General features: G+C 30.2%; 1 protein-coding gene across 1 annotated transcript; it reads right to left on the reverse strand.

Annotated features, from left to right (window-relative positions):
- Window positions 1-4,260: 4,260 nt before the first annotated feature.
- LOC100777595 (transcription activator GLK1) lies at window positions 4,261-9,548 on the reverse strand. Its single transcript, XM_003539896.4, has 6 exons — window positions 8,611-9,548; window positions 7,896-8,036; window positions 7,146-7,448; window positions 5,828-5,884; window positions 5,486-5,590; window positions 4,261-4,759 (listed from the first exon to the last, which is right to left on the reverse strand). The coding sequence occupies exons 1-6, from the start codon at window positions 9,139-9,141 to the stop codon at window positions 4,610-4,612; spliced, it is 1,287 nt and encodes a 428-aa protein (XP_003539944.1). The 5' UTR covers window positions 9,142-9,548; the 3' UTR covers window positions 4,261-4,609.
- Window positions 9,549-15,734: the final 6,186 nt, after the last annotated feature.

Here is a 15,734-nt window from a genome sequence, read left to right on the forward strand (position 1 = left end):
TTAATGTTTGATTACCTAATAACCATTATTTTTAAATGTAAAACATATAATCATGACTTGTCTTCCAAATAGATTTATGAATGAGTGCGGTAGAAGCAAAGCTGATCAGTCACTGTATGGTTTGCTGGAGTCTCAATCTATACAAAATGCTAAGGAAAGACGTCAACAATGCCAACAATACATTGAAACATGGATCAAGGAATCACAAAGGCAATTGTATTTAGGAGCTTACTTGCATCAGTAAGTTCAATTGTTCTTCGAATTTAAGTCTTTTTTTGTTGTTGTACAATTATGTTATTATAATTGTCCAATTCAGGGCACATTGGCAACTATTTGTTCTCCACCCAAGGGAAAACACGATCGTTTGGTTTTGTTCTCTGAGGAAGAAGCCTAATATTAACATCAAAGGCGCAATTAACAGGTTCTATTCAAATATACAAATCATGGCATCAGTTGGTAATTGTTGTTACATATACAACAAAAATGGTTGTCATATATATGCTATTTTTTTAACTAGTGCAATGAAGACAATAACCAATTCTTTTGAAGGCATGTCTAATCAAGGTGCACCTCGGTGGGTTGAACCCAAGGTAATTAGTACCTGTTTGTAATGAACCGTTTGTACATCTTTAAGTGTTGAATGTTGAGTAACCATTAAAAATGTTATATGTAGAGTAATGTTCAAAGTGGAGGGGTTGAGTGCGGATATTATGTCATGCATTGGATGTGGTGCATCGTGACTGCTGGTTTGAAGGATGACTGACACAAGGTAAACATAATGCATGGAGTTACGATTGTAACTTTGGTTAATATCTCTTAAGTTACTAATAATTTTATCTAATGTTAATTTTGTAGTGGTTTTCTGATGGATCACCGTTAGACGTGAAGGCCATCACAACAGTTCGGTAGAAATGGGCAACTTACTTTTTAACTTTTAGGAAAAAACAGTTACTAAATTTGATTTGTATTATGTACAACTACATTTTTCCTGTGGTTTCATCAAAGAATTAGAACAATTATGGCTGCAACTTTGTATGTTGGATACATTAGAGGATCATTAATTCAAAAAAGGATATTCAATTTGCATGGACTTATGTAGGATGCATGTCATTTGATGCTATTGTTCAGATTTCATTCCTAGTATCGTGTAATTAGGATACATTTGATTAGATATGATCTTCGTACTTCCTGGTTTTGTGTTTGGTGCATCAACTTCAGCTTACCAGGTTCATGTGTCTCTTTCTCAATTTGTCAATTTCTCTTGTGCATCAACTTGACAAGGATTGTGTTTTGACTGAGCAAGCTCTACCTGCTGATCTTGTTAAAAGGTAATCCTTATCTTACAAGTTAAAAAAATGCTCCTAAGGCAAAAAAAAAGTGTCTATGATTCCTATATTTTTAGTCAATGTTTGTCTTACTTCTTGCATTTTAAAATTGATGAATTCAATTTTTCATTTTTACTAAAAAAAGTTGTCAATTTTGTCCCATTTGCCACATCAATGTGCTCACTATGCTGATGCTGGGGAGGTAGCAGCACACTCATAGGGTAAATACCTTAATTTCTGGATGGTGCTCTTGGTCACTTGTTACATAAGTAATTGAAATGCATGTAAGAATTCATAGTGATAAAAATCTGATTCTGTATAAACATTTAGATTTGAAATGTATACCAGGAATCTTGATCCCATTTATTTACTTGTAAGATGCATTTTATTTGTATGTTTGTAAGGATACATTTCAAATTTGTTTCTGCAATACTGTATAATCTATTTCTATAATTAATGGTCCAATATTTTTACACTTGTCATATGTACATAAATGATTATATAAATATTGAAAATCATGATGATGCTTTTGGTTGGCATAATGTGCGTCTTATTTAATTTATAGGTACCAGAGACCAACGTAAAAAAAAAAATGCATCAAAAAATAAAAAAAAAGTAGACATACAAAGACGGTTCTCATAAACATCGTAAAATAACAACATAATGTAGACATACAAAGACAGTTTCCATAACCGTCATAAAATGGCAACACATACAAAGACGTTTCTCGCAAAACGTCTTAGTATGTTGCAATCTTGATGCCATCGACAACGATTCCCTACAACCGTCGTAAAATTATGTTCATACAAAGACGGTCATAAAAACCATCTTAAAATATAAATTATGGGTGTTAAAATCTAAGACGATTCTCTTATAACCGTCGTAAATAATCTGTAGACTTTAAAATGGTTATTTATGAAACGTCGTAATTTTTACCACATACTAAGACGGTTATTTTGAACCGTCGTAGTATTCAAAACCTACAACGACGTTTCTTATAACAATCATAAATTATCTGATACATTTTACGACGTTGGTTTTAATGACGGTTGAAAACCGTCATGACTTGAACATAATAGCCGACTTAAAATCTAATTTTTCTAGTAGTGATTGTTATTATGTTTTAAATTTGTAATATAAATATTTTGAGATTATATATTCTTCATATGTTTTTAAACAAGTTTTTAAGTTAGGTCAATTTTAAAAAAGACTAACTCAAGTCTTTAAAAAGTATATCATGTGAATAGTTCAAACTCATGTTAAATTTGAGAAATATACTAAGCCTATATAAAGTATAAATTTGCATGTGATCAAGAGGTTTAATTCTTAGGTTTGTGTATATTAGAAAATATTCTTTAAGAGAAATTAATTTTTTAAATAAATTTTAATGGATCAAGAAATTATTTTGATGACAAATACCAGAAAATTTTATGTTTTGAAAATTGGACTAAACATGTTAGTTAGAAACAAAATCCGGTCAAGTGATTGGTTCAAATAAAACACATAATCGACTTGAAGAAAAAAATGGTCAAAGAACCAAAAAATGAGTCAAAAAACGAGAAAATCGATCAATAACCAGTTTATAGCATGTTAATGAGAAATGTTAATATAATGTCATTTCTTTTTTTTTCTTAAAAAATAAAATTAACTTAAAATATTTTTCATTTTCTTTTTTATTTTAAAAGTAAACCTATTACTATTAATAAATGTGGATGTGTAAAGTTGAAATTTAGATATAAGTATTATGATATATTTCCAACTATTAGTATTATAATATATTTGATTTAAACTCTGAATTGTACTTTACATGTTAAGAACCTATAAGACTATGTTTCATTTAGTTTTTAGTATTATAAAGTTAAGATATTGTGTTTTTAATATTATTTTATATGTATATTATTTAATTATTGTTTTATTAATACTAGTTTGATCTCAGTTCGACCATAGTGATTGAACTATTAAATCTTGAATTAACGTCTTAATCGATTCATTTACATGTCTACTTCTATTCATTAAATTGGAATATACTATGATATCCTTAAAAGTGATATATAATCTCTTAATTAGTTTATTTCTCTCAAAGAATAAAAAATACTAATTTTAATTTTTCTATTTTAAAATTTATTTTTAAAATTATATATGTTTGTTTTTCTCTATAATTTCACAATTATTTATTTAATTTATATTTTTAGATATGTTAAAATTTATTTAATATATCTTAAGCTTCTGTATAATTTTAAACATTTGAAAAATATTTTATTTAAATTTAAAATACTCTTAGAACACAATGAATAATTGGTAGTATATAATTATACATTTATCAATGCAACTTAAAACTCTAAAACAAACTGATATATTTGCATTTTTCTTTTCTTTTCATACAACCTTACGCTGCCCGTCTATCGTTTTACTGTAATAAGTTCAAAAAGATATTTTTATTTCATCATATTTTCTTTACACTATTTTTCTCACCTCATATTATTATCAAATATATGAAATATAAATATTAATACACAATTTTTTTATTAGTCAATCTTAATTGTTAGTTTTTGTTAAAATATTAGTGGAGGATTCAAACTCAGTATCTTTTTCTTCCTTCTTCCTTCAACCCCCTTAGTTTTAAATCACAAATCAACTTTATAATTTCCAAAATATTAATATGTAGTTGTTTTGAGTATAATTGGGTTTTGATCTCTTAAACAACATTTTAATTAGTTCAATCTTTGTATTTACAAAAAAAATAGTTCAATCTTTTGCAAATGAAAAAAAACTAAACGTAGTGATTTCTCATTGATAACACGGGCAAGATGTGAAAGGAAATGTTAGAATATTAATGTAAAAGTCTAGAGTGAGTACTTTTTTTTTTTCTTTAATTTTTTTTGAAAGGGGTCTATAGAGTGAGTACTTAAATAGAAGTTTACCTGAAAAGGAGATATTTGATTAAAGTCCTTTATTAGGATTTCCTCAGCTTATACAGCTATTACAAAATAACTGCCTTTACAACCGTACATATACAAAATGGCTATAATGACCACTACTTGAAACCATTTGACTCATGTATTATAGCACATGAAAATTAGAAATGTCTTAAAAGTCTTTTCTTCTTTAAATTCCTTTTGCTGTTAAAAGCAAATGAAGAAATATATGAATCACTGACACTGTAGCTTAGATGCAACATATACGCAATGCAACATCTAATGGATGAGAAGTCGTCGAATTAGGGTTAAGTGGCCTTCAAAGGACACCACATGAAAGGGAAGAACCTCTTCCATGAAGGGTTGGTTTCAAGCACTAGAGGGTGGAATGTTTGGAATTCCTTGTTTTTGTAATTCACTCATCACACTATCAAGAGCTGGAGCCTTAAGTCCAATAGGTAGCGGCAGCCAAGGCTTTGATAAAACATCTCCAATAGCTGCATCTATGCACTCCTTTGACTGTAAAATGAAAATAAATAAAATATAAAAACTAATTAATTAATTAATGATGTTATTCTACTCTTCACACGTAAAACAACAACCATATGATCATTTGACACTCCTAAGAATGTACACACTAATACACACCACGTTAGAAGAAATGTGATAAGAAGAAAAAGGAAAAAAATAATGTAACAAAAACAAGGAAGAAAGGGATAATAACGAAGAATTTAATAATTGAAACGTGTGAACATATTTAAATTGTATATGCATTTGTCTATCCTACCACTTTATACAAGCGTCTCAATTTAACATTTACCAAAGAAAATGAAACATGAAGCCATGGGAACCGACACAAAACTTTCTATTTATAGACAGAGACGAACAATGATATATGTGATTTTGGAAAAAGTAATGGAGTACTGAGATATACACTCAATATCCTGATTCATCATGAAAGGTTACAATTAAAGTGGGGTGTTATCTAATGGCCTTCATAATATAACCTAGTACATCAAGTGTCCTTATTCAAAAGAAATTTTATTAGAACCTAATACAATATTCAATACATATGTACACATGCAAGCATGTTTTTTTTTTATCAGTAGTAGGATTTGAAGACAAGTATCAAGAGCTTTTTGTAATAATATTTTATTCAATTAACTGAGTTAGATTATTTGGTAAACATCTTTGTGTTTGTGTGAGAAAATTAAAATAAAGACTAGATGACAAAAAAAAAATTACCGGATGAAAGTCCAAGAGGGAACTGGGACCAAGGACGCCAATGCCGTGATCTGCTTTGTACATGGCATGGGGTGGGATGCCGGGGACAGGGGCGCTTCCAAATCTCTGTATGATATTTGCATTTTCACTAAGTTGAGTGAGCCAAAATTATACAACTATATAGTTTGTGTTTGTGGTTGCAAGTAAATATGACAATAGTTTAAACTATATGGTTTGTTTTTGTGGTTGTGAGTAAATATGATAATGATTTTATACGGTTAATGTTTGTAAAAGGATCCAAGATTCAAAGGTGAAGACAATTTGCATGGCTCCAAAATAGTAAGGCTTGTAATGAGTAGTTACCGTTGGTGTCAGAGGTTGTGGAAAACAAGCTGTTCCTGGGATTAGTGCGTTAGGAGCCTGTTTCAAAGAAGTAATATATTCATGACATGTTAAACAAATAACAAACAGTCAATTATAATTAGATTTAATTTTGGTTTATTGCCAAAAAAAGTTACTATATATCGTGTAATTATGTATGGCTTAATTAATAAAAATGGAATAATTTTTATAATGATCATTTGATGATAAATTTAACTTTTGATTTATGATATGATAAACTAGAAGCTTATTACAATGTTATAAACTCAAACCAGCTTTTAATCAGTACGTGCTTTCTTTTCTGTCTCTAGTTTTTTCAATAAAATATTCTAAAAATAAAATAAAAAACATACTTTTTAATAACGTGTTATTTTTTTTAAAATTAGAGAGATGTGAAATGAAAAAAGAATACAAACAGATAACTATTTCAATCTGAATAGGACTCAAAGCAATTGTTAAATTTTTAGATGTAATAAATATTTTGTTCATTAATAGCTTAAAAATCAAACTTGAAAACAAACGTTAACAGAATGTTTAAATATATTTTAGTTTCTATAAAATAAGCAAGAGAATTTTTGTCCTTTTTTTTATCTCTCTAAAATTTGAAAAAACTATTTTTAATCCTATATGGGTGGCAGTTAAAAAAACTTCTTTGATTTTCATCCTTTCAAAATTTAAAATCACTATTTTTATCTCTAACATCCATTTTAAGGTAAATAAATAATACTATTTTTTCAAAAAAATAGAAGTATAACATATTGATTGATATGGAACTATAGACATTAGTGAGTATCACTTGCAATGGTCATCTGACTTTCTGTTAACCATACGAGTGACACCAAACAATAAAGATAAAAAAACAAAAAGTTTTATATTTGAGGGATAGAAATTAAAGAAAATTTTAAGAAAACCAAAATCAAATTTCACTAATTTTATAGAGACCAAAGTATTTTTAAGCTTGAACAAAATTGTTTTTTTTTCTTATTAAAGAAATGGCAAGGAGACCTAACACAAGTGGTTTCAATTTTATGGTATGTTGAAAAGACAAGGAAAAGAAAAGATGGATAATATATATATATATATATGTTTGGTTAAAAAAGAAAAAGAAAGAAAAAATGATTTTTAAAAATAAAATATATGATTGGAAATGAACCTTATTAAAGATACTCATCCAATTTATATGATCAATATTAATCTTAATCTGGTATAAGATTGATAAATATTTCGCATGAATAATTTGATTATCCAAAATTGAAGAAAATCAAAGGTTTGATTGATTGGTTAAGTTTAGAGAGCTAACCAGTTGTTGCCAAAATGAAGGGTCTTGTGGTGGTACAGCTGGTGGCGATAGCGGCCATAAGAGTGGTGGTGAATTTGAAAGATGCTTAGGCCACATGTGCACCAAGGACATAGAAGGGTGCCCCCATACATGTAGAGGTCTAAAATGGTGCATTGGGGTGGTCATTGGTGGGAAACCCATGATTGGTGCTAACCATGGATTCCCCTCTCTCTTCCCTCCACCAGCATACAATTGCCTCCTTTGACTCCAGCTTGCTGCTTCAGCTTCACGTGCTAGCAAATGTTTCCTATGAGATCTATATTTCTGCATTCAAACATAAAACAACATATTTAGCATCCTCCCTTAAAAAAATGCTTCTTTGGAATTATTTATGATTAATTCAAATTAATCTAAGTATCTTAATATTATTACCCGTCGAACCAAAAGACACATAAAATCCAAGCAAACTTAATTACCTTTGACACTTTTGGCCACTACATGCATATATGATATATGAAGTTCAAATTTAAATTCAACTTTTCTCCATATAAAGATGTAATAATTAAGCACTACAGTTGATGTGACTGAATCAAATTGAGTACAAGTTTGGAATCAACAATAAGCTTAATTGGAGCTTGACTATAATGCTTTAATAATATTGCTTTTTGCTTAGAAAAATAACAATAAGCTTAATTTTAGCTTGAAACTTATTCACACAAAGGTTAAAAAAAAGTGAACAAAAGGGAAGAATTAACAAGTTGGAGAACGTACTTGAAGGTGACTAGCAATGTTATGGCGAGTTAGACAATCAATTCCCATAATCTCCAAAATCCTTGAAGGCACCGCCTTATCCACTCCTAGCTGTTCCACAGCTTGCACGAATCGCCTGTGCAATTCTGGGGTCCAATCCACCTACACACACAACCCAGAAAAAGAAGCATAAATACGTACTCACATAAAATACTATACCCCATGACTATACTTCAGATCAAGTTATTTTTATTTGACAAAACTTAGATGCAAGTTATTTTTAGTACTTTCATTATTTTTTTTTAATTTGAATTGAAGTTTTATTTTAATAATAATCTATGTATAAAAATTTGCATCAAGATTCAGTGCAGATTATCCAGATAAAATACTAATTCTGATGGGAAAATAATTTCAAAAGCACCTTATAGAATTAAATCTAAGTTTCTTTCTTTTGCTAATTAACACTAGTACTACTATTCTTCTGCTATTTTTTTTTTCTTTCAATTTCTCTCTCTCTACAGCCTAGGGTACCCGTGAGTGTTCTTTTGACACCAAGGAACCTTGTCAAGACTCATAATTGAGACAGTGACAGAACCTTAAGAGTTAGCTCAGTGGCACATGACTCATGTCTCATGACATGAACCATTGCTAGCTTCACTGAAACTAATTCCCTAATTAGGAAAGAGAAAAGAAAAAAAAAACACTTACAAGTTCAAAATACAAACTATCTAGCTACCTTGACTTTTCTCTTCCCTTGAGCATTATTACTACTATTATTATTCTTCGATTGAGCGGATGAAGATTTTCTTCCTTTTCCACCATCCTTTGGTGCTGGATTCACCACCACGGATTCATCTCTCTTGCTCACAATCTCTTCTCCTCGGATTGACCCCAAGTCTTGACCCGAAGAATTGCAAGAAGCTTTATCTTCTTCCTCTTCTTTTTTTGGACCAGTGTTGATCATGACATTCTGATCATTCTCAACTTTGCTGTTATCTGCCGATGAGTTCATCTCCGACGATTCCTCGCCGGTGTTGACGTCGACGGAGAACTCATGGAACATCTCCAGGTCCGGCAAGACATCTCCGTTGATGTCGATGCCGACGAAGAGGTCGTCGAAGTTGATGCTCTCCAACAAGTTCCCTTCAGAAAGGTCACCAAAGTCAACATCACCGGTTGTTGTTGTTGTTGCCATTGAGAAATTACCCTCCATCTCTCCTTGGTTCTTTTCATCTTTAATGCTCCTCAAAGGTGACACCGCAAGCATCAATCCCAAATTAACACTCTATGTTACTCTAAATTGGAAACTCCAATGATATGTTATGCAAAAACTATACCAACCCTTTTCCTTCTATGGCAGTGCTTCCTATATAGTATTATAGCTCACGTACGTGCATGAAATTAAACTATAATTTACAAAAGATGAGGCAATGATGTATAAAAGAAGGGGTTATGGAAATTTGGCTTTGAAGGAGAGAACTAACGTGTGCTAGCTCATATAATGGGGTGTGTGTGTGTGTGTTCAATGGAATGGTTTATTATGTGAAGTGCCCTTTTTGGAAGTGCTGTGAAGAAGGAAGAAAGATTGGATCTGAACCACAACTTTGTTTTGGTCAAGTTTTAAAAGAGGTTTTGTTTTTATGCTTTTCGTCTGGGAGTGTGCGTGTGCTACTTGCACTGTTGGTACTCTGCATCCATTATATTATTATAGTACGTTGCATTATTCTGGTTTGTGGATGCCCTTTTTTTGAACCTTGAAAATAAAAAGGTTGTTTAAATTTTCTTTAATTATATATTTCAAAAATTCACAAGTGCTCATGTGAGCTTTTTGTCATTATATGCACACTCATATTCTAAAATGAAGAGAGAAAGAAATATATAGGTGTCATAAGCTCATCAAGTGTGTCTGATCTTCACAGTGTTGCACAGTGAGTGAAAATGATGTGTGCTGTGTTATTGTTTGCCGGTGCCAAAATTGACCGCTGTATTTTTCGCACTTATAGTTATAGATATAATAACAGCTATGTATATATGTATATATCTTGCTTCCATGATAATCACATAATTGGAAAGCTCAAGTTGGAGAAACTGATGATGATGATGATTATGCCGTTTCTTAAACTTATCAGCTAGACACGTTTCACACTTTCACTTATACACATATATGTACGTGGTACCATATTTATTTGTTCTCAATTCTCGTATCAAACTCTGATTTTTTTCTGATGGGTTTGCTAGCCACGATAGTTAATCTTTTCTTTTCTTTAATTAACCAAGCAACATTTGTTCCGTACGATATTGAAATAATTAGGATTTGTTTTAGCAACAACAAATTACACAGAATATGTCAATAATTAGTACACTGAATGATTCTTTTTTTACGTGGTGAATTTTCTTATCAGTACGACTTATTCTAGGATAAATTTGTATGTTTGAAAAATTATTGCATGTGCTTCAATAATTAGCTAGTTTAAGTGAAGTTTTTTTTTTTTTTTTTGTAATAAATTGATGTAGATATTTAAAGTTGAATATCAGTTTGATTGGAGAAAATATATATAAATTATAAAAATGAAAAATACAAACCGTACATACTGATTTTGTCATAGAAGAGCCACATTGCTCAGCTTACACTTGACCACAATAGCCCATCTTACACTTGACATGACAAAGTTGTCTCCTTTTAACTCCGAAGCTTAGTCGCTTTCCTTTCATTTAATATATCAAAGGTTAAGTTAGGCCCCACGTAAAAAATTCATTATAGAGTTTTTTTTTTATACAATTTCTATTTCTGTATAGATATAATTTTCTAAAATTCGATCAGTTTTTATTTTAAGAAAAAACAAACAAACATCGTTTACATCAATGCTCCATCCACTCGCAATCATTGCTCAAGTGATAAGTAACATTAAGGATTTTTAAAAAGGACAACTTAATAAAATTAATCTCACTCAAGAGAGTGTAGAAAAACCTTATCCTGTAACATATTTTCCAATTAATTCTCTTATTTTATCTCTTCGCACAGAGCTCCGTCACTTATTTTTCTGTTAGTTGCTTGTATTTTTCCTTACTTTCTCTCACCCATTTCTTATAGCTAGCATTCATTATTCAGTATCTTTCTCTTTTTGGTTTGAATTCTGCCTTATTGGTATCTTAATTATTTTGTTTGTATTTTCTCTCATATTCTCCCTAACTATTTTTCCAGCAACATTGGCAACGATAAGTTTTATCGCTGGGATGAATATAATTTTTCTCATGAAACTAGTCTTGTCGATAAAAGAAAAATTTTATCTCAACATTTTTATCTTTTTCAACGATTCAATTGTTACTGGAAAAAAGCCACTGTAAATACGATTTTTTCTTGTAGTATATAAAAAAAGACATCAAGCTTGAATAGCCTCAAGTTTAGGGGCAAACCGTATTCTTTGAATTATAGAGCCAAAGAATGTGCTCTGGAAGCGTGATTCAAAAGATTTATGATTAGGACTGCTTCTTTGTCGAGTCTATCACCAATCTCAAATCAATGTTCCTTTGTTATAATTAATTAGAGGTTACTATTAGGCACGTTGTGGTGTAACTCTATTAATAATACACATGCATTTCACATTCTATCAATAATACATTTTCTAATTCTCTGAGTTCCTCTCTTCCGTTATTATTATGTTCTATCATGTTTCTCAACATTTCTCAAAAGTCTTAGCACCTATAATAATTAAAGGAATAAATTTAAGAATATAATGCTTATGAACAGCGTATAGACTTTTATTCAACTGAATATTTCCTTCATCCAAAAACAATTATTATTTTTGTACTTTTCTTTTAAGTAATTTGTTACTTCATAATATTAATTTTTTATTATTATTCTAACTTTTTTCTTCACCTTATATATTTCTTTTGAGCATTTTGTATTAGTAATTGTAAAATTATTATTTTTTCTTCTCTTAAGAAATACTGTTTCTCTTTATTTTTGAAAGAACTTTTAAATTAAATATATTTTTAGTCTCTCAAAAATAAATTTTCTTCTTTTGATCTCTCACTTATAGAAATGTAACATATGGAGTCCTTATTAATTTAATTTCATAATCTCATAAACTAAAAAGACACAACTTTTTGTGAAGGATAAGAATACTAAAAGGGAAATGTCTGAATTATTACGGATTCATTTTTTCTAATGAAATGTAGGATTAGACAAAAAAAAAAAAATGATATCTTAAAAGATTAACACATTTTTTTGTGATTCATTAAAATTTATCAAAAACTATAAATTGAAAAAAAGAATAGTTTTTACCAGGGGATTTATAATATATTTCAACAATAAAAAATGTGTTAAAAATGTATTTCTAACATTTCTCTATCTTAAAATATTCTGAACAAGTGTTTTTTTTTTTCAAAAAAAACATACACTTAAGTAAATATCACATTGATAAAATATTATTTGATTGAGTTTAAGCCCTAGCTTTGTTCCAACTTATCTTGTTTTCATTGAATTTGTTGGCAGAGCTCACGCTTTCATGTAAGTTTGTGTGTTAGATAGGAGCTCAAAGTTAATCGATGTGAAAAGAGTTGAAAAATGGTCAAAAAGAGTACTCTAATGAAGAGTACGGCCATGCTCTTTGGGAGAACAGCTGTGCTTATCTCAGTACACCCATGGTCAAGTAAAAAAACATTAGAAATTTTCGAAAGCATTGTGTTCTTCAGAGCACGATCATGCTGGTTCCCAAGGTTAAAATTTGAAGTTTCCACTCAATAAGAATGATTGTGCTCTTGTTTGCGTCTATTACACTTTCTTTTTTATAAAAGAGGAATTGGGTGAGGGTTTATTCTTTATCTTTTATCTTGTTTGAAATTAGAAAACTGAGAGTGAGTCAGTGATTGAGGGTGAGCTTCATTGGTACGTAGGATGGAATGTAGAAATCATCATAAGGACTCTACTTTCTTGTAAAGTTTTTGTTCCATTGTTTATCTTTATGTCTTTGTAGGTTATTATTTGCTTGTCTATGCCCATGACGGACTAATTTTCACCTTTCAAGGGTTATCATATAATCCATTTGTGAATCCCTAATTTCTATAAATTGATTCTCTTTGTTAATCGGTCAATAAATTTGTTTCGTTGCTTTTAATTTCATTTTAGACTTGATCTATCTATTATTTTAATTTGTTATGTGTTTGTGACCAGCTTCGTGTAATTCATTGTAGAACAAATGAATTCATCAAGTAGCGAATGGCCAAATGTATTTGTGAATTTCTGATAGATTGATAACCTTTAATCTTTCTCCATGCGTTTATGCATGCTTTCCCCCAATTTGAACCCTAATTGACCAAATAGGAATTTCATTAGGGGAAATATAATTAATAGTGTTTGAACGAGACCTATTAACAATTTATAAGAGAAGTCAGTAATTGAAAATTAAAATATAATTAATAGTGTGTTTGGATGGAGTAATTTAGCAGGGGAATTTGTTTTTTCAAGGAATTTAAAAGGATTCATGATAAAATAACTTGTTTAGATAGTTGAAAGGATATTTAATTTTTGGTATTTTTATGAATAATTTTGATTGACTAAAACAGTGAGATTTCAAATTCTCGAAAAAAATAAAGAATTTGAAATTCTTTTTTCGGAGATGCTCACTCTAACTCACATTCCTATTCACGACTCTTTCTCGCTCAACACTCGAACTATGGGTGACCAAAGTTTTTACGGCCAACATCGACATAAGTTATTTTTCACTGATGTTGGCCGAGGTTTTTTCGGTCATAATTTTTTTGTATGATGTCAACCAAAGCTATTTTTTGTCGATATCGGCTAAGATTTTTTTTAGATGATGTTAGTTAGGGTTATTTTCTCACTGACGTCAATCATGGGAATTTTTTGCTGACATCGGCCATGAATTTTTTTGGCTGTTGTCGTCCAGGTTTTTTTAGTTGATGTTGACCAATGATTTATTTTGCCAATGTTGGCTATATTTTTTCTACTGACATCGATCATGACTAACTTTTTGAGTAGACACCTACTAGGATTTTTTAGCTGACGTCAGCTAGGTTTTTCCAGTTAACAACAACCAAAGCTATTTTTTAGCCAATATCGGCTAGGGTTATTTTTTAGCCAATGTTAGCTAGGGTGTTTTGGCAGATGTCAACTAAATTTTCTTAGCCGACGTCGGTTAGGATTTTTTTGTTTACATCAACTAGGATTTTCTGACTAACATCAGCCAGAGTTATTTCTTAACCACATTAGCTAGGTTTTTTTGGTTGATGTTGGCTAGAGTATTTTCTGCAAACACCAGCTAGGTATTTTTGACCGACATCGAACATGACTATTTTTAGTCGACATCAACTAGGTTCTTACAGTCAACATCCACTAGAGTTTTTTCGGTCGACATTGGTTATAGTTATTTTTTAGTCAATATCGGCCAAAGCTATTTTATAGTCGATGTTAGGTAGGGTTTTTTGTTCGACATTGGTCAGGGCTATTTTTTAGCCAACTTCGACTAGAGATTTTTCGGCCAACATTGACCAATGATGTTTTTTGGCCGACATCAGGTATGTTTTATTGGTCGGCATTGACCAAGCCATTTTTTAGCTGATGTTGGGTAGATTTTTTTTGTTAATGCCTACTAGGATTTTTTAGGCCGATGTTGACTAAAAATAGCCTTAATCAATGTTGTTCGAAAAGACCCTAGCTGGTGTCGGCCAAATAAACCCTAGCCGACGTTGGTAAAAAACCTAGCCAACATCGGCTGAAAAATAGACTCACCAATGTTAGCAAAAAAACAACCCTGACTGACGTCAACAGCTGACAAATACTCCCGGCATACTTTGACAAAAAAATCATATTTGATGTCGACCGAAAAATAGTCTTGGTTAATGTCGGTTTAAGAACATCAATGGTTGTGGTCAAACAAAACAATCCTAATTAAAATGATCAATATTTTGTATTTTTAAATTATTAATTAGATTGTGTTTGTTTTCTATAAAGTTTAATATTAAAATTTCATCTATTTAAAATATAAAATTGAAAATTTGCATATGGAGGAAATTAAATTGCTCCATCCTTAACAAATAATTTAAAATTGAAGAAATTTAAATTGATTTATCCAAACAAAGCATTTGAAGAATGAAGGAAATTAAAACCAAAGCAATTTAAATTCTAGGCATTTCAAATTTTCTAAAATTTTGAAATTCCTTATTCAAACACAAGGTAAAGGAATCAATTGGAATAAGAATTGGGGAAAAATACTTGCATGATTGGAATCATAAACTTGGGCGTTCTTATCCATTAATCTTGTTATTTGTTTGTTATTTATTTTTTGAATTTTGTGCTCTGCAACAATTGATAAACCTTCAAGGATAAAAGCCTCAAGTTGTTTAGTTAATTTTATGCAAATTGAATTATTTGGGAATACAACTAGACTCTAGAGTACGATATTCATATATTTAGAGTCCACGATATTACCGTGTAGGATACACTTATCCTTATGCAATCTTATTTTATGCATCACATATTTTTATCATGCCTTAGTATGATAATATTTTTTTATTCGTAGGAATCAAATGACAATGTCAAAAAATTTACAGTAACTCATTAAGCTAGATCCCATTAACCCTTAGTTTGATAATATCATTGTGAATTAGTATCATTATCAATATATCTTGAGGTATGATATAATGTTAAAATAATAAAACAAACAATCTAAATAATGTATAAGTTAAAATGAACAATGTAATAGGAAAAAAATCAAATGAGAAAGAACAAACAATAGCGTTACCTAAAGTGAAAAAAGAAGATAATTTAGTAAATACTTTAAAGATAAAAAATAATAAAATATAAGAAGTTAGAAGTTAAAATTTAAAATACTACTTGGA

The sequence above is a fragment of the Glycine max genome, chromosome 12 (genome assembly GCF_000004515.6).
Source record: "Glycine max cultivar Williams 82 chromosome 12, Glycine_max_v4.0, whole genome shotgun sequence".
In the NCBI taxonomy this organism is placed as follows: domain Eukaryota; kingdom Viridiplantae; phylum Streptophyta; class Magnoliopsida; order Fabales; family Fabaceae; genus Glycine; species Glycine max.